Below are 19,498 nucleotides of genomic sequence, written 5' to 3' on the forward strand. Positions count from 1 at the left end.
ATGCACATCAGATGTGGTTTCTGTCCCTGCCATTCTTCACTTACAGATCCTATAGGTCACCCTGACACAGCTAATAACCTGCCCAAGGAAGAATGAGAGGAAAGAGAGGGGGGTGGGGGGGAGAATGATGGAACACTGCATGGCTAAAGCCTTTATGTGGACACACACACACACACACACACACACACACACACACACACACACACACACGTGTGTGTGTGTGTGTGTGTGTGTGTGTGTGTGTGTGTGTGTGTGTGTGTGTGTGCGTGCGTGCATGAGTGAGTGTGTGCACACCTATGTAGGACATACTGTATATGTGAAATTATGTGTACATTTGCGTGTGTTTACAGGTGCTGTGCTGTACTGTATATGTGAGAATATGAGGGCGTGTGTCAGAGAGAGAGAGAGAGAGAGGGGGGGGGGGGGGGGGGGGGGGAGCAGGGATGGTGATCTTGTATGAAACTTACAATGTGTTTTTTAACCAATTAAACTCCAGGCAGCATCCACATTATGGGGAAAGCTAATTTTGCTGAAAGTATCAGATTGACAAGCTCATGCAAGGTGACACATTTGCATCACATTGTGAGCTTGTTGATCGCCCAAAGCTTTCTCCACAATAATGGAAAACACAGAGCCCTGAGGGACTCCGGTCAACCGTATGGGGTTTAAAGGGATATTTCAGTTTCAAAAAAACTTTTGGTCATTTTATCCTCTACTCAGGTTCATGTGAACACCCCAGACAGTTTTAAGTTGCTCGATTCAGTATTTAGTTATTTGATATTCAATGTGCCCAGCCCTTATATACAAACCAATTGTAACGTCTAACTCCATTTTATCCATGATAGATTCATCGAAAACATGCTTTTTTCTGGTGACTGATATTGTCCTGATATAATAGTAATAATAATAATAGTAATAATAATAATGCATTGAACAGTGATTCTGCAGACAGGATCTTCACAAACGGCAGCATGTGTGTTTCTTCCTCATGTGCCATTAAGTGTGACATTCAATCTTGTGATGTGATTCCCGGTACGTCAAAACCATAGGTCAAAACACACACGCGCACACACATACACACACGCACACGCATGCAGTTGAACCTCTCGGTCATGACTTTGTATTGCCACACACGTCAAACTAATAGCAGGCACACACACACACACACACACACACACACACACACACACACACACACACACACACACACACACACACACACACACACACACACACACACACACACACACACACACACACACACCACTCCCACCTACTGCCATCGTCAAGGTAACCACTCCATGGCGACCATAGGGCTAGCGGCTTAACGATCAGCCGGTTACCTAGGCAACAGGAGACAAAGACGGGACATTTATCTTTTGAGTGGCTTTTGCGTTCCCGCTCCCTCTCTCCACCCTCGCTCACCTCTCTCGTTTTCTTCTCAGTCTCTCTCTTTCCTCCTTTTCTTCTCTCCTTTCTTCCTTCCTGTCATTTCTTTGTCTTTGTCTCTCCTCCTCTGTCTCCTTTACTCGCCCCCTCTCTCCTTCCCATCTGTTTGGCACATACCCTCATCTTTCTTCATCTCATCTCATCTCAACTCATCTCTCCCTCTCTCTCTCTCTCTCTCTCTCTGGGAACTGGGAAGACACACCCAGTACAAGTGCTCGAAGGACTGGTGGCAGCACGCCTTTAGGGTGGAGTTTTCCTAATACAAACTAGTGGACAATTTAGAGGCTTTTAGCCTTTTCTGGGCTCAGGGAGACATGCAGGACGGGGAATTGTGCCTTTCTTTTTGAAAGAGAGGTGTTGTCATCTTTATTTCTAACCCTTTCATATGAGTTAACTGCAACTGTGAAGTGACATTTGTTATGTACTGCAGTGTTTTGATAAAGGTGCTTTTAAAGGTCAAAGGTCTCTCTCTCTCTCTCTCTCCTTTCCCTGGCTCCCTATATTACTTTATTCTCCTTTTTTCACTCCTTGGTTCTGTGTGTACCTGCCTCCCGTCATCGTTCTCCATCCACCTCTCTCGCCTTCTTGGGCTCTTAGCTCTGAAGAGAGAGAAACATGACAGGAGTCTAAGACTGAGAGAAACATGACAGGAGGATCCGCAGCTGCTGACCTTAGGTCAAACATCTTACCTATAGCAAAAACACATTAAATCACCTGAATCACCATGCCATTGCCGCACTATGCCATGCCATGCCATACGATGCCATGCCATGCCATGCCACTTTAATGATGATAGTGCATCATTAAACTGGATGAAATGAAATCCTACCTGGAGGGAAGAGAACAATAATTGACATCAAAGGAACCACGTCCTCTCCCCTACCAGTGAACTGTGGTTCCCCAAGGAAGCATTCTATAGGCCGTTAAGGTGGTTGCACACTGGACGCACGGAAAAACGCAGCTAAAAATGTGAAAAACCGCAGCAGTGTGCAGGGACCTTTACTGTTCCTACTTTACATTAACGACGTGAATGCTGCCTGTAACTGCAAATTGTTCCTGTTTGCCGACAACTCAGCACTCCTGATCTCGGGGGATAGGACAAAATGCAGGTAGAGGAGGTTCTCAGTTCGGAACTCACCAAAATCCAAACTTGGCTTACCGATAACAAACTCTCACTACATCTCGGAAAAACAGAATCCTTTCTTTTTTTGGTCCAAACATGCTCTCAGTAAAGTAAATGGAAATGATTTCGAGGTCAGAGTTGACGACATAGTAATCTCCAGCAAAGAAGAGATTACATATCTGATTTCGTGGGTGTATTCTTGACCACAAACAGGTGAAAGCATGGCAAGGGTAATCAAAAAAGTGAACGAAAGAACCAGATTTCTGGGCAGAATTTCCTCGTTTGTCAACAAAAGTGCTCTCAAGACTCTAGCGGGAGCCCTAATTCAGCCCTACTTTGACTATGCTTGCACCTCTTGGTTCTCAAACATCCCTATGACACTAAAGACCAAGCTACAAACCTCCCAAAACAAACTAATGTTACTACTCCTCGGTCTGGGGCCCATGACCCATCTTTTTGCAACCCATTTTGATAGTCTAGGTGGCTTTGGATAGAAAACAGAGTTAAGCAATTGAAATTGGGACTGACATGTAAAATTGTAAATGCAGCTTTGCCCTCTATGCCTCTATGCGCATACCAGAGCGACTACCATAGTCACAATACAAGAGGAAGCGAGAACAACGATCTGGTACCACGCACTTTCAAAACAAACATGGGCAAATTCTCCTTCTACAGCACTGCCACCCAAGTGTGGAATGCCTTGACAAAAATGCAAATCCCTGGCGTCCTTTAAAACAGGCCTGAAAATCCACCTTTCAGCATGCCAAAGGGAGAGGAAATGATTACTCCCGATTACAGACGTACTGTACACACACATACACACAGACATGCATTTATAGATAGATGATTAACTCATCCTCAGTGCTTATGTATTAATTTGTGTACAAATGGAACCAAATGGATACATTTGTAGATGCTTAGTTTAATTGACACTGAATATTTTAGTGCTCGCGTATAAAGCACACTCCTTGCCCAACTAAAGAAATCACACACACGCCAGGTGTCAGTTTTATTGAGGGCCGGAGGGCCATGTTTACTACATTATAGATCCATCTACAGATTTCAGCACAGCTTGTTGAGTTGTCTGTTTTGTTTTACATCTCTTCACTATTTTTTTTTTCTACTTGTTTTCCGTTATGAAGCAGCTTTATCAAAAATTCTATAGAACATCCATACATACATCCATCCGTCCATACATCATAGATCATACATCCGTCCATACATACGTCCTTACAAATCACAACACACACACACACACACACACACACACACACAAGCACGCATGCACAGTGCACACGCGCATACAGGCACACACATGTTCTAGTATATCGCCACTCTAGTTATATACAGATATATAGAATGAGTAAAAAAAAAAAACTATCTATATTTCCATTTGTACATCTTAATATAAGAATCATAGCAAAGACGTGTTCACCAGGCAAGTCTTAACAATAGATAAATAGATATAAACCAATACAAAAATAAATAAATCAATAACGAACGCAACATAAATACTCATTGTAATAAAGTAAGGATGGCTGCATTCTTTTTGTTTTACTTTTGGCCTTTTTTTGATCACCGTTGCTCTGTTGAAGTCAATACCTTGAATACAACACTTTTTTTTAATTATTATTCTTTTGCGATCCAATCAAGCGAGCCTTTTTTTCTCATCAGACATGATTGGGTGGTTGGACCCAGGTGTCGTCTTTATGCTTTTTTTTGTCATGTTTGACATGACAGTGATTGACATACAGTAATTAAATTAATCATCAGCACCAATGTTAGAATCATTATAGTCATTATCATTGTTAGCATTCTTATCTTCATATAGCAGCCATTTCTGTTGTCATCAATTAACTCAATTAACCAGTGAGAGCAGTAACAATGACAGAATAACTTGTATCTCGTCTATCCAAAAGTATATTTGCCCTTTCGGTGGACAACATAATCATGTAAGTGCATTCATTTACTGTAAGGAACAGCTTTTGGTTGATATGAGATCTAAATCCTTTCCATGGCCTTTGACCTTTTAAAAACAGAAAGTAGTGTAGTAGTTAGTAGTCAGTAGTCAGTACTGTCTGTTGACAGTTTGATGCTTTGCTGCACAAAAGCCAAATTGTAGCTTAATACCATATACATTATCAGCGAATAACTTCTTGGAGGGACAATTAAGCGGCGTTCAGCCAGACAAGAAGGGGCAATAACAGTTCTGTGATGCCCGTAGATGTCCGGGGCTGCATGCACGACACACTGAGCGGATCAGCGTGCGTACACCGTTGCTCTGTTGAAGTCGAAGCTTTGTTACCTTAAAAGATAACATGGTTCATTTTATTTATTTATTATTATTTTGCGATCCTATCAGATAAAGAGAGCCTTTTTTTCCCTCATCAGACACGACTGAGTGGATTGACCCATGGTGCCGTCATGTTTGACAGTAATTAAATTAATCATCAGCGCCCAATGTTAAAATCATTATTATCATTGTTAGTGTTATTATCTTTAGCAGCCATTTCTGTTGCCATCAATACAATCCTGCATGTATTCAACTTTATCACCAGTGAGAGCTAGTAACTCACTGCTCATGATGGGATAATTGCAATGATTCCCCGTGAACGAGGCACTCCATGCCCTTTGTTGCCTATCGCTACTACCGGCGGACTACGTCTTGAGAAATTAGTGTTACCTAAGAATGGAGCGTTCATGATATAAAGGTTGGTACAACTAGAAAGTTATCCTGGCAAACCTCTTCCTTCCACAGTTGCTTCACAGTAACTTGGCTAAAGGTTCAGTTCCTTGCACTTGTTTTTACTTGGCAAATAGAGCTAGAATAGACATTTGAATAGAACCAGTCTACAAACAGTTTTGACTGTTTGTAGACCATGGTGGTACACAGGCTGATGAAATAAGCTTCTTCCAATTGTAGCAGCCCATTGTAATAGCTTATATTATAATCTCACACCAACTATTGCCCGTAGCAAAAGTTGAATTAGAGGCCTTTTTCTGATACGTCATCACATAACACATCACATGACACATTATGGGAACCACTGTGGAAACCTCCCTTTAACACAGACACAATAATTCTTTTTTTTTGGGGGGGGGGGGTCTAAAGCTACAAGTGCAACAGCAGTGCAACACGCATAGCATGTGACATTTCCATAGTTTCACTGAATACTGGATATTTCTTTCAAATTTGTTAGGCCTACATATCCCTCTGCTGAACTGACTGCTCATTTTCATGACACTGGGTCCCGGGGGTGAGGGACAGGTTTTTTAAAAGGTCTGATTAAGCTGACACCCCCCTGTTGTCTCGCAGAAACACCACCCTTCACTTATATTCTTTTCTCTCCTTGTCCTTGGTCCCTGGGTTAGATTGCTTCTACTCTAGCCAGTTCCCAGGAGAAGAGACGCCGTTCTTAATATCTAAGAAAGAACCCACCCCAACTCTTATCTCATTCTCCCTTTAATGATTTACAGTCCATCGCTGTGAGATTGAGTTTAAGAGCCACTCAGATCTCGTTTAGCACTATTGTGTACCCCTCATATGCTCTTTAGCACCGATTTATGCTACTCCTGTACTGGGTCCAAGAGAGCGATTCTAGATCAACATCAGTCCCACATTTTATTTTCAATATTTTAAGAATTTATTTAAGGCCCTCTGTTGTTGTTCTTCACTAGTTACCTAATGAACCGTACTTTCTCGAGCACCAGCATCCATACGGCTGCTTTAGTATGTCCTTGGTGCTAATTATGGGTCAAACTTAGTCACAGACATTTTGGAGAACCACCTTTCAAACACGTGTCCAGAAACAGCTCCTGGACTGTGTCCTGGCCCTAATTGACAATATGAAGGCTTGCTTCCAGATTCTGCTTTGTCAGCGTTCAAGAACATTACTATTATACATTTTTAACCAGTATAAGATACTGCATTCATTCCTCAAGCTCCCAGTCCATGTTACAGGTCTACTGGGTCCAATGAGAAACCTGTGCCACAATCCCATAACACATTCTGTAAGGATGGAACTCCATCTTGGTTCCTTTAGACTGTGGTTTCGTACTCCAGCACCTCTTTGCTTCCCATCATGGAACTCCTGTACTGTATCCGAGGACTGACAGGTGAGGTGGTCTCCAGGACCAGGATGGTCTTGCGAAGCCGCCGGTCGATAAAGTGTGCGTCCCAGGCTGGGTACCTCTTCCTGGGGAGGTCAATCCGGATCACGGGGCCATCGTGGGCCCGGGAGGAAGAGGAGGCAGCTCTGTGGAGAAGCGCTGGAGAGGAAGAAGGCGAGGGGCGCACCTGGAAGACAGGCACACAACTGTCCCTGTCCCTCTCTCCGGGGACCGGCTCCCCGGTGTCTCTAGTCCTGGGGAGGGTTCTCGGGGGACTGGTGACGGCACTGTCCGATCCCCCTCCCGGGGTCTGGGAGCCCTGGGACGGGGTGAGGCAGGAGTCGATCACCCCCCCCACCCCGCCCTCGCCGCCCTCCCCTTCTTCCACCACGCAGCCGCCCCACCTGGAGCCCAGCACGGGCCCGTCCGGGTGGAGCAGGCAATAGTACACCAGCATGAAGAAGGTCCCCAGGGCGAAGCTGCACGCCACCATGCAGACCACGGCCAGGGCGTAGGAGTCGGAGGTGTGCGGGCCACGGTAGGTGTACCAGGCGGCCGTGAGGGCAGCGTTCTCCACCATGGTGACGGTGTAGTAGACGGTCATGCGCAGGCGGCTGGGGCCCTCCTTGACGTTGAACCAGCAGAAGATGTAGATTATTCCCACCACCATGTTATAGATAATCTCCTCCCATTTAGACATGCAGAAGTCTGTCTCTCCCTGGATGATCCAGAAGGTCATCACACACCTGGACACACAGCAGATTACACTGACTAGGATAGATAGAACTGCAGCTACTGTTAGTGTGTAACGACTGTATTTATATAGGCAGGCTAGGATGAAAGTGGCATACGCAACAGGGAATTAGTATTGGTAATGGCAATAGGATTCAAAGATGGTGGTGCTGAAGGAGGGAGGGTTTTTCTAATGGTTAGCCAGCATGTAGAGCACCTTAAGACACCTTAAGTACAATATTGTATTGTATTGTATTGTATTGTATTTGAATATTTTTGAATCTGTGTGGCGACACTGGCGAAGGAGTCTTTCTCTGACTGCCCCGGGTAGATCCCCCCCTTTCCCAATTTCCCCCACCTCCCCGTTCTGAAAGAACACTGCTGCTACAGTGCTACCCAATGCATACGCGCTACGCAGAATGTTGACACCGTTGACAAGTACCGTCGTAATAAACTCTACAAGTGGGACTGTTTGCACTTTGCAGAAAGGTAGAAGCAATGACAATTGGACTATAGAACTTACACGGTTAACGTTATGCACATTGTTTATTCTTGACTAATAGAAATAGCCTGTCTGATATCAAAATCGACCTTGAGACTTAACATTTTGTTGTTAAGAATTAACAGTTAAGAATTGATAGGAATATGCACCGTCGTCTCACTTTGAGGTGGATCTACCCGGGGAAGTCAGGGAAAGACTTATTCGCGTCTGTGTAAGGAGTATATAAGATATATAGTATAATAACAATAATTTGTTAGAACTTAATTTGATTTATTATGTAATTTATGAACAGAGAGGCTGGCACGATGGTACCATGGCCGAGTCAGACCCAAATTGATATGGGCTAGTAAAAACCAACCAGGTGACGTACCAGTGGCTGACGATGAAGATGCCAAAGTAGAGCTGGAAGACGGAGGCAAACAGGGCGAAGGCGACAGTACGCGCTCCGATGGTGAAGAAGTGCCAAAGCATCTGAGCTACGACCGCTTTGTAAGACATGGGCAGCTTGTCATCACGAGAGTCCCTGAGAACCTTCTGGTAGGACGCTATCATCCACGCCAGAGAGACGAGGGACGCTGAGGCCGAGAGACCTATATAGAGATAGAGAGAGAGAGAGAGAGAGAGAGAGAGAGAGAGAGAGAGAGAGAGAGAGAGAGACGCAAATTGTGATTGATGCTGTATACTAGCAATGTACCATGCACAGTTATATGGAAGAAAGGTTGTCTGTGGAGGTTATAGGTCACCTCAGAGAGCAGGTTACCTCTCTGTTGAAATGGTCCTTTTGCACACCTGAGGTCACCTCTCTTATATATCTCAGAGACAAATTCATGTCAAAAGCATTGGAGAGGTGATACAAAAACAAAGGCATAGGCCTACGGCAATGTTGGATGGAGATTAAAGTTTGACACACGAAACAGCTGGGCTGCATTTGTGTATGAAACTATTTTGTCCACAGAGAACTTGTTCGGTTTTGGCGTGTGTGACTTATATCAGGTTGTGATAAACTGACACCAAGCAAAGCGTTGTATATTACTAGTGATCATTGTATTACTTTTAACCCATTTTGACCTGAGATCAGATTCTAAAAATGTCTTCTACATCCTGACAGTTTTCTGAAAAAGCTATGTTTCTATGTCAGTCGTTCTTCGATTTTTCAAAAATAGCAGACCTACAAGCTCGTAGGACACCACTCGGTGGCACGCTATGAGCTTGTAGATCTGCTAGCTTGTAGAATAGCTAAAGCATAACATAATGCTGACACCAAAAGGGGTTCCCGCCCAAAATGGGCAAAGAGCTGCACTTCGTTGACGGACCGTGCCGCTGAACAAACATGTTCAACTGAAAAAAGCCTTGAGAATATTATTTTGTAAGCCTTAGTAGACTGCAACACTTATAATGCAGAATGCAGACAGCTAAGTGGTTGGTGTGGTTGTGGTTCACAGTACTGCAGTAAGCCAATCAACACGATCACCACCCAAATTCATAGTGAAGTAGTTGTATAGAATGTGGTTTTATACAAACTTTGAATATAACCAAATATTTGTTATTTACACCAATTGCTGAGAGGGGGATCGAGGTCAGAGAACAAGAAAGGCAAAAGACAAAGTTCTACCTCGAGGCCTCCGCAGTGTGCACATGACTATTAACACACACACACACACACACACACACACACACACACACACCACACTGAGAGAGCACATACCACAAACGGAGAAAACACAACACACTGAGACACATAACACTGTTCATCTGTGTGAGTGTATACTCAGAGAGTGCAGTAGATGCTATAGGGTATGCGCATGCATAAAGTGAATGGCAGATCGAGTGGCAAAATGAGTGACAAAGTGAATTTAATGTTGTTTAAAGTCATTTAATGCAATCAAATATAGGACTTTTCTGTTTGGATGTATGGGCTATGAAGGCCAGAAAGTAGTTTTTTGCCACTCAGTAGGCGTTCCCGCATAACTTCCGGGTATGATGATGATGTCACGCGCATACACGCTATTGCCTGTGCATGCACGCATACACGCATGCACGCATGCACACAGAGTCCCTACGGAAATATGTACCACACAGCAAGATCCTGAGCGGTCCTTTAACTCTATACTGTTATACCTTATGGGGCAGGATTATTTTAAAAGGAATTTTAAGTCATTTTAGTCATCTGTTCCTCTAATTTTAACGCTGCCTCAGTGTGATTAATTGCTAATTGGAGACTGAATTCTGCATTATTAACAGGCATGAATATTTAATGTAATTAATGGTCCCTGAGGCTGCTTAGCAACGTGGCCACATGTACTACTGCAATCACCCATTCACTTCAATCACCCATTCACTGCAATCACCCATTCACTGCAATCACCCATTCACTGCAATCACCCATTCACTGCAATCACCCATTCACTGCAATCACCCATTCACTGCAATCACCCATTCACTGCAATCACCCATTCACTTCAATCACCCATTCACTTCAATCACCCATTCACTGCAATCACCCATTCACTTCAATCACCCATTCACTGCAATCACCCATTCACTGCAATCACCCATTCACTTCAATCACCCATTCACTTCAATCACCCATTCACTGCAATCACCCTTTCACTTCAATCACCCATTCACTTCAATCACCCATTCACTTCAATAACCCATTCACTGCAATCACCCATTCACTGCAATCACCCATTCACTTCAATCACCCATTCACTTCAATCACCCATTCACTTCAATCACCCATTCACTTCAATCACCCATTCACTTCAATCACCCATTCACTTCAATCACCCATTCACTTCAATCACCCATTCACTGCAATCACCCATTCACTGCAATCACCCTTTCACTTCAATCACCCATTCACTTCAATCACCCATTCACTTCAATAACCCATTCACTGCAATCACCCATTCACTGCAATCACCCATTCACTTCAATCACCCATTCACTTCAATCACCCATTCACTTCAATCACCCATTCACTTCAATCACCCATTCACTGCAATCACCCATTCACTGCAATCACCCATTCACTGCAATCACCCATTCACTTCAATCACCCATTCACTGCAATCACCCATTCACTGCAATCACCCATTCACTTCAATCACATGTTCACTTCAATCACCCATTCACTTCCATCTACATTCATATCAGCCCATATATCAGTCCATATATCAGTCCATATATCAGCCCATATCAGCCCAAATATCAGCCCATATATCCTATAACTAGAATAAGTGCTCTTCGGAGCACAGGTCTCCGCCAGGTCAGGTACAGTAGGTTATTGTGGGCTAGCAATGTTTAAACTTCGGAATTGGCCAATCAGGATTGAATATGAAAGATCGGACGGATTCGTCTTGATCACTTGACTATCAGTGTTGTGACTAACGCCCTTACATCGCGTTAAGTTACATAACGTAACTACTATTTGCAGTAACTTGTAACCTAACGCATTACATTTCCCCATTCCATAACGGCCTTATAGTTATTGTGCGAGCGTTACCCGCGTTATGGCGTTATGTCAACTTATGTGATCAGTGAAAAGTCTCGCAGCTCCGTGAGTCTATCATACAGGCGTCTCTGTGCTGCTGACTGCAGTGCAGAGAGAGAGAGAGCGCTCTCTGTGTTGACAGTTTCGTTTGTGCAGTCATACTAGCCTCTGAGGCCACATGGCTTGATACACCCTAACTTGATAAAAGCACGTGGCAGAAGAGGTCATTGATTGGCTAACGTAGGGCCAGATTTCAGGGTAAGCTAATCAGAGACAGTCTACAGGGTGGGCGGGCTTACTGGCTGTCGTAAACGCATACATAGACACTACACAGACAGAAATCGCGGGTTGAACGAAAATCATAATACAGTACCACACGCTAAAATGGCAAATGCGGATCATGACAGCGAGATCGGTTGCTTTGGGGGTTGGAAATATCGATTTTAAATCGCCACAGGAAAAAAATTGTAGTAAATAAAATGTTTTGCAAAAATCTGCCTCCTGGTGGTGCTAGGGCAAAGGGTTTTTCCTTGATCTCGTGGTAGTGCGCATACAACGTTTTACGCAAATCGGTGCAGTTATAGGTAATAACAAGAATCGGCCTGTTATAGCGCCACCATGATTTCAACATTTTCAAGTGGCATTTCTTCCTCGGCCTAGTGGGAATGTCCGTTCAACTGTTCAAATTCGTCCCCTGCATTTAACCCATCCCAGCTGTAGTGCGTCGCAGTCCCGCCCCCTTTCATGACGACGACAGGCCCAGGAAATAATTCCCCATGCATTTTTCCCATTGACATTTCAAAAAGTATTTATTTAAAGATCTGTAAGCCTCGAACAAAGCCAACTCGGATCGTGACAAATCATGACAACAAGCCGAACAATTAATTAGAAAGAAGAAAAAAAGGACACGGTACAACACATTTTTTGTTGTTTTTCTTCTTTGTTAAGCCCAAAATATTTGTTTGTTGTCATGATTTGTGACTGGGGCTCACAAAATGAGGCTCAACCCGGCTAGAATGAAAAGGCAGAAAATAAATTAGATTTAGTTTTTTGTGTTTTTTCGTTTTTTTTCCTCCATATTAACAGTTCGAATGTTAAAGAAGGTTTTCATTCCAACAGATATAGTTGATTTAAACTCATTAAATATGGTTACATTTATTAGGCAAAGTATCCTTGTTTTTTTGGTTTCTTTACCCGTGTTTGGGGGGGGGTGGAGATGTGCAAGTTCCGAGTATTTGCATACACGTTTCGATTGGTCTTATTGATTGTCCTCTAGTTTATCTAAGCTCATCTCGCTCAAGAATCGCCTAAGGGTGGCGCCATTTCCATGGTGCCAACACAGAATAAATCCATATACTCACGAAACAATACTGATTGGGTCGTGCAGCTGTCTGTCACGACTGTGGCTGCAAGCTCCGCCCAGAGCCTATAAAGCAGCGCACAGCCAGAAGACGTCATTCCTGCCTTTTTCTGCGCTAACACAGATGTATTTTCTAAGACTACCACTTCCATAACTCCGTTGAGACTATTATTCCCCCTGGACGAGTGCTTCACTTGTACCCTGGAATTCGCGGTGGAAACCCGGTGGTCTTACACTCACGAACATAGAAAAAGAAACTAGGTAAGTTTCTAGGACTTTTTCAAGCAGTGCCGAGAGGCCTCTTGAACATAGCTCTATTAGCGTTGACAAACGCTAGCTTAGCTCTTCGCTTAGCCTAACCAGCGTCGGAAGACCTCACGTTAGCCGCGAAGCTTTGCCTGGCCCTTGGACAAGAGCCAGCCGACAATGGACGAGACAGCCGCTCGTCGGAAAGAAGCGATCCGCGGACGTCAACCTGCGCTGCTCTGCTACGGTGAGTTGTTAAGCCTCCGTTTTGCAACCCCAGCTTGTTAGCTCTGTTTTCCCTTGTTTTCTCTGCTGCTAAAGCCTCGAAAACTGTTAGGGACCCTACTAGCTACCACGCAGTTTTACAGACTCCCTCAGCCCGCGCTGAACCACGCTCTTTCTCACTACGTTGTGTCGCAAGACCCCGTCGGCTCGGAAGCCCCCGCTCCACGCGATCACAGGCTTCCATACGGCCTCACGGCCCACGGCTAGTTTGGTAGAAGACCCTAGCTACTAGCTAGCTGCTTTTAGCAGCCTTTCTAGCTACCTCTAGCCTCCTCTAGCGGCTACTCCTGTTGCTACTCCTGTTGCCTCTAGCTACTGTTTGTATTATGTTTATTATATATATATATATATATGTATATATTATATATGTAATATGCAATCTATGGTTTGTTGTTGTGGTCCTGTAGCTATTTATTAAATATATTGGATATACATTTAACATGTATTAAATATGTTTATTATATATATATATATTTTTTTTATATATGTATATATATATTTCTAGCTGCGTCTACACTGCGCTTGACCTACAAGACTCTTCCATGTGTCGGAAGACCCTGGTTAGTTTTCTAGCCTTTACTACACCTCAGTGGACAGTTGGAAAACTAAACTAGGCAACATGGCTACTGGCGGTGACGCTACACAGCACAACCAGACCAGGAGGACCCTCAGTGGGTATGTTTCAGTCGCAACTTCAACAGAACCCTGGCAACAGACAACCCGCATAAGCAGCAAGCTGCAACGCTGTTTCGCTTGCTACCGGTGTTTCTAGCTAATCCTCTGCCGCTAGGCGTTGATTTTAGCGTCACCAACAACAAGCAACCACCGTAGCCGGGTTACGACGCTAGCTTGCTATCCAGCCGCAGCTTCGCTAGCCTTCCTAGGTTAGCTAGCTCCCGCTAACGCAGCTATAGCCTTTTAGCTCCGCTAGACACTAGCTAGTTTCCAGCCGTCAGGCGTTGACTACAGCTTCTCTAGCTTCCTTTTGGCACGGTTGTTTTTGCTATCGAAGGCCACGGGCCTGCTCTACGCAACCCGCACTACCCAACGAACCGCCGCATCGCTCTGTGTCGTCAGACCTAAACAGCACCAGCCCGACGGCCGCGCTACGCGAGCCCCAGGCTTTGCGGCCTTCCCGTAGTCCGGCGCCTTTCTTTCACGCAACTAAACAGCCTCTCTGGCCACCACAGTTTCACAACGTGGTCCTCTCTGTTTAGACAGCTGATTTTCAGTGGAGCACCACGAGTCCTACTCTTCTACTCCACCACCTTCTTCTTTTATAATTTTATATTATAACTTAAAGGAGAAGTGCTTCTACAATGTCTTGAACTGCTGGTTCCTTCTTTAAGCTACAACTGTGCTTGACCTACAAGACTCTTCCCTGTGTCGGAAGACCCTGGTTAGTTTTCTAGCCTTATTACACCTCAGTGTACAGTTGGAAAACTACACTAGGCAACATGGCTACTGGCGGTGACGCTACACAGCACAACCAGACCCAGGAGGACCTTCAGCAGGGGTGACAACAGCCCTCCCGGGTTCCCGAGGAGGAACGCCACCGGGAATTTTCTCATGCAAATGCAGCAACCTGCTGTCCCCTGAGGACAGTCACTCTCGCTGCATGGTTTGCCTGGGTCTAGAGCATGCTCGCCAGGCTCTCGAGACCTCTGGTCTCTACCCCTGCTGCTTCTGCTTCGCAGACGGGGAGAAAAGCTGACGCATCTCACGCGTCAAGAGTCACCAAGACAGGTCCCTGGTCGACACCTCCGAGCCCGGCTGTCCCGACCAGCCCCAAACCTCGAGGCCTAGGCCCACCACCTCGTCCTCTCTCTCCAGACCCCTCAACCTTGACGCGTCTCAGAGACACCATGACGAGTCCTCCCTGGGCTCCTCCCCTGCCAGGAAGGCGGCTCGGACCGCCAACAACAAGCTCCACACGCTCTTCACCACACTGGTAAACAGGCCTGTGGAGCCAGACCCAAGACATCAGCCAGGCCTCGCCGGCTGGCTCTGGGTGCTGCTCTCCCTCCAGCGGGATCTCATCGGCCCACCGACGAGGCTCCCCCGAGCCGGGTGGTTGCGACAACGAGATGTCGGATGCAGTCCTAGGCCTTCACCGACAACTACCGCTGCTACTACTTCACGCAGCGGCCAAAGGCACGAGTCTCACTCGACGTGGTTCCCCAGCGACCCTCGACTACCGACTGCTTCCCTCAACATTACAGGTATGTACATTGTGAAGCTAGGGTTGTTTAGCTGTTTAGCTAACCTTTTCGAGGTCGGGAGTAGCAACCTCGTTGGATGGCCGATGCCACCCTAGCATGCTTAGCATTCTAGATAGGCTGCTTTTCAAGGTGGACGACGGACAGCAAGCTCCTCCAAGAGCTCCCTCCGCACGCCAACCCCAACACACCAGCGGTGGTAGGGGTGGCCGCTCTGGCTCCAAGCCCCACCAGGAGAGGGCAGGAGGCCAGCTGGCACCGTCCGGTGCCTCGGCCGACACCCCCAACCGTGACAGACGCCCGGCTGGGCGTGGCCACGGCCGCCCGCCCCATGGCCCCAGACGAGGCCAGGGCAGAGGCCGTGGGGAGCCACAGAGCAAGTGACACCGTCCCCATCCCAGGGGAGACGAGACCAGACGTCTCCCCTCCCCCCCCCGAGCCTGGATTCGAGTGTTCTTCTCACACTCAGACCGCCCAGGAAGAGGCGGGGGCTCACGATGCGGAGCATCACCACGGGTGCAGCCGATCATCGACATGTTGTTGTTTCCAATGTTGTACCTGTTTTATTTCCTGTAATGAAGGCCTTCACGCCATTAAAACAAAAACAACGACAACAACATCGGGGGGACATGAACCCACTGCCAGGAGTAGCCCCCGGGCTCTCCGACAGTGGGGCGGGACCTTGGCCTTGTGGCGGGCCTAAACGCCACTGGCAGGACGGGTCATGCCGAAATTTTCTCTGGTCCACCAGGGGGCGCCAGCCCTGCGCGACGACGCGCTCCCCTGGCGATGGAGAACCCCCTTGCGCGTCGCCTGACACAGTGGGAACTGTGCGGAGCGTCTCCTTGGGTTCTCCGCACCATAGCGAGAGGTTACAGGCTCCAGTTCGCTATGAGACCCCCTGCATTCGGAGAAGTCCTCTACTCCGATGCACGCGGTGAGGCGGGTCAGGTTCTCCAGCAGGAGATCAACTCTGCTGGAGAAGAAGGCTGTCAGAGAGGTACCCCTGAGCCAGAGTCGCAGCGGGTCTTACTCACGCTACTTCCTGGTCAAGAAGGAGGGGGGGGGGGGCTACGTCCAATCATGGACCTACGAGCTCTCAATCGGTACCTCAAGTCCTTCCGCTTCAAGATGCTGACAGCCAAGTCTCTCGTGCGCTCTATACGCCTGAACGACTGGTTCACGTCTATAGACCTGAAAGACGCCTACTTTCACATCCCTATCTACCCACCTCACAGGAAGTTCCTGAGGTTCGGTTTCAAGGGGAAGGTGTACGAGTACACGGTTCTCCCCTCTGGGATGTCCCTGAGCCCCAGGGTGTTCGTCAACCGTGCACCGAGACGGCTCTGGCCCCTCTGCGGCGACGAGGTCTACGTGTAGCAAGCTACATCGACGACTGGCTTCTGAGTGCGGGCTCGCCACAGGAGGCACTGTGGAACACCACTCGGGTGGTGTCCCATATGTCCTCCCTAGGGTTCACCATAAATCACGAGAAGAGTGTTATGGTGCCCGCCCAGTCGATCAACTTCATAGGCATAGCACTGGATTCAGTCTCCTTCACGGCTCGGTTGAGCCCGGAGAGGATCGACGCCTTCCTGAAGTGCGTGGCCCTGTTCCAGAGAGGACACAGACTGCCACTCAGGATCTGCCTACGTATGGCGGGACTGATGGCATCGGCCATCTCTCCGGTGCGGTTGGGCAGACTCCACATGAGACCCTTTCAGCGCTGTTTGAGGTCTCTACGGGTGCCCACCAGATTCCTCTCGCGGCGAGTGACAATCCCCGGGGAATGCACGCTCGCCCTGAGATGGTGGTCGGACAGACGGATCCTGACGGAGGGAGTCCCCCTTGGTCTACCGTTGACCAGGAAGGTCGTCACTACGGACGCGAGCCTGAGTGGGTGGGGGGCCACCCACGAAGGCAGGTCAGCCAGAGGGATATGGGATGGAACCTTGAGGTCCGCCCACATCAATTATCTGGAACTCCTAGCGGTCTTCCTCGCGCTGCAAGCGTTCGAGCCGCTCATACGGGGTTGTCATGTCCTCGTCCGTACCGACAACACGACAACGATGTGCTACATCAACAGGCAGGGTGGACTGAGGTCCCTACGCCTGCACACGTTGGCATACAGGCTTTCGACTTGGTGCGACAGACGTCTTCTGTCACTGACAGCCTGCCACGTCCCGGGACTTCTGAACGCGGGTGCAGACCTGTTGTCCAGAGGTCCCCTCCGCTACAGCAACTGGTCCCTACACCCGGGTGTAGTGGAACAGATCTGGGACAGGTTCGGGACACCGGTGGCAGACCTGTTCGCTGCAGGCGGGAACGAGGAGTGTCCACTCTTCTTCTCCCTGACTGCTCCCATTGGGACTGGACGCGATGGCACATCGGTGGCCTCAGGGCCTACTCTATGCTTTTCCTCCACTGGAGTTGATTCCCTTCACCTTAGCCAGGGTGAGGGTTCAGGGCTCGAGCGTGCTCCTAGTGGCGCCAGCCCGAGGATCCTGGAGGCAGGACATCTGTCCCCTCCTCTACGACCGGCCCTGGCAGCTCCCTCTATGGAGGGATCTGCTTACCCAGGCGGGTCACGAGATATTCCACCCGCGCCCGCAGGACCTAGATCTCTGGGTATGGCCGGTGAAGGGTCGACCCTAGTAGCCACGGGCTTGCCCCCTAGAGTCATTGGGACGATTTTGGGAGCCAGGGCCCCTTCAACTAGACAGCGGTACAACACGGCTTGAAACGTGTTTGTGCGCCGGTGTGCTGCGAGGCCGGAACGGGTGGTTCCTTTTCAAGCCTCGGTGGTTCTTATCCTAACCTTCCTGCAGGAATTGTTGGATAGAAACTTGGGGAACTCCTCGGTCAAACTCAACCTGGCGGCCGTTCGGCCTACCATGTGGGTATGGACAACAGACCAATAAGTGAGAACTTATTGATTCGTCAGTTCATGAGGGGTGTCAAGCGTGCTCGGCCGGAATCTAGATCCTTAGCTTGGTGCTACACGCTCTGTCAAGAGCCCCCTTCGAACCACTGGACACAGTGGGTTTGAAATTTCTCTCACTAAAGACCGCCCTGCTGGTCGCCTTGGCTACAGCGAAGCGATCTAGTGACATGCATGCGCTCTCAGTGAGCTCAAGCTGCATGAGGTTCAGTGGGAACGATAACAGGGTTTTTCGCTCAGGCCGAAACCTGTCGTTCCTGCCTAAGAATTTTCCTTCCGGATGTGCTCCGGTAGATTTGGCGGCTTTTCCACCCGCCCCCGTTCGCATCGGCGGGAGGACGAGAGACTGAACAGTCTCTGTCCTGTCAGGGCACTGAAACTGTATGTGAACAGGACTGCTGCCTTTAGGAAGGGCAGTCAGTTGTTTGTTGCATGGGACCCTCAGAGAAGAGGGACTCCCATAACCGAGGTGAGACTTTCACAATGGGTTGTGGAAGCCATACAGTTGACTTATGCCGAAAGAGGAGCACAACCCCCCGGAGGGTTTGCGGGCTCACTCTACGAGGGGCATGTCTGCATCCTGGGCCCTTGCAAAGGGAGCCTCACTTCAGGATGTGTGTACGGCGGCGAGTTGGTCGTCCCCTTCGACTTTCGCCACGTACTACAACTTGGACGTGGCATCTTTTGGAATTGCTCACGCCGTTCCGGGGAGCTGCCGCTATGTGATGGGACAGTTGGGAACAACGGTCACACACGCGCACTTCAGGAGATAGATCCATATAAGATGGGGTACCATCAGCCCGCGTCTGAGTGCTTAGACAGTCTACGCTGGCTAGCTCCTTGGATAGGTTCTTGTCTACTGGGCCTGTGGTCCAGATAGCCTCCTTGCCTTTCCTTCTCCCCACGGGCAGGGGACTGCTGGGGGAGGGATCCCGGGTCGGGCCTCCTTTTCAACTGGTGGTAGTGATACGGGGGGTTTATGTACACCCTTAGGCGATTCTTGAGCGAGATGAGCTTAGATAAACTCTGGGTTAC

At 47.9% G+C, this 19,498-nt stretch overlaps 1 protein-coding gene across 1 annotated transcript in view; it reads right to left on the reverse strand.

Moving 5' to 3' along the window:
* Positions 1–6,520: 6,520 nt before the first annotated feature.
* The window catches only part of xkr7b (XK, Kell blood group complex subunit-related family, member 7b), a 57,435-nt gene continuing 44,457 nt past the window's right edge, over positions 6,521–19,498 (reverse strand). The window contains exons 3-4 of the mRNA XM_083768550.1: positions 8,287–8,506; positions 6,521–7,428 (exon numbers count right to left, since the gene is read on the reverse strand). Coding sequence (XP_083624676.1) covers positions 6,612–7,428; positions 8,287–8,506 — 1,037 coding nt within the window. The 3' untranslated portion in view covers positions 6,521–6,611. The remainder of the gene's footprint in view (positions 7,429–8,286; positions 8,507–19,498) is intronic.

The sequence above is a fragment of the Protomyctophum parallelum genome (genome assembly GCF_964188405.1).
Source record: "Protomyctophum parallelum genome assembly, chromosome: 7".
Classification (NCBI taxonomy): Eukaryota; Metazoa; Chordata; class Actinopteri; order Myctophiformes; family Myctophidae; genus Protomyctophum; species Protomyctophum parallelum.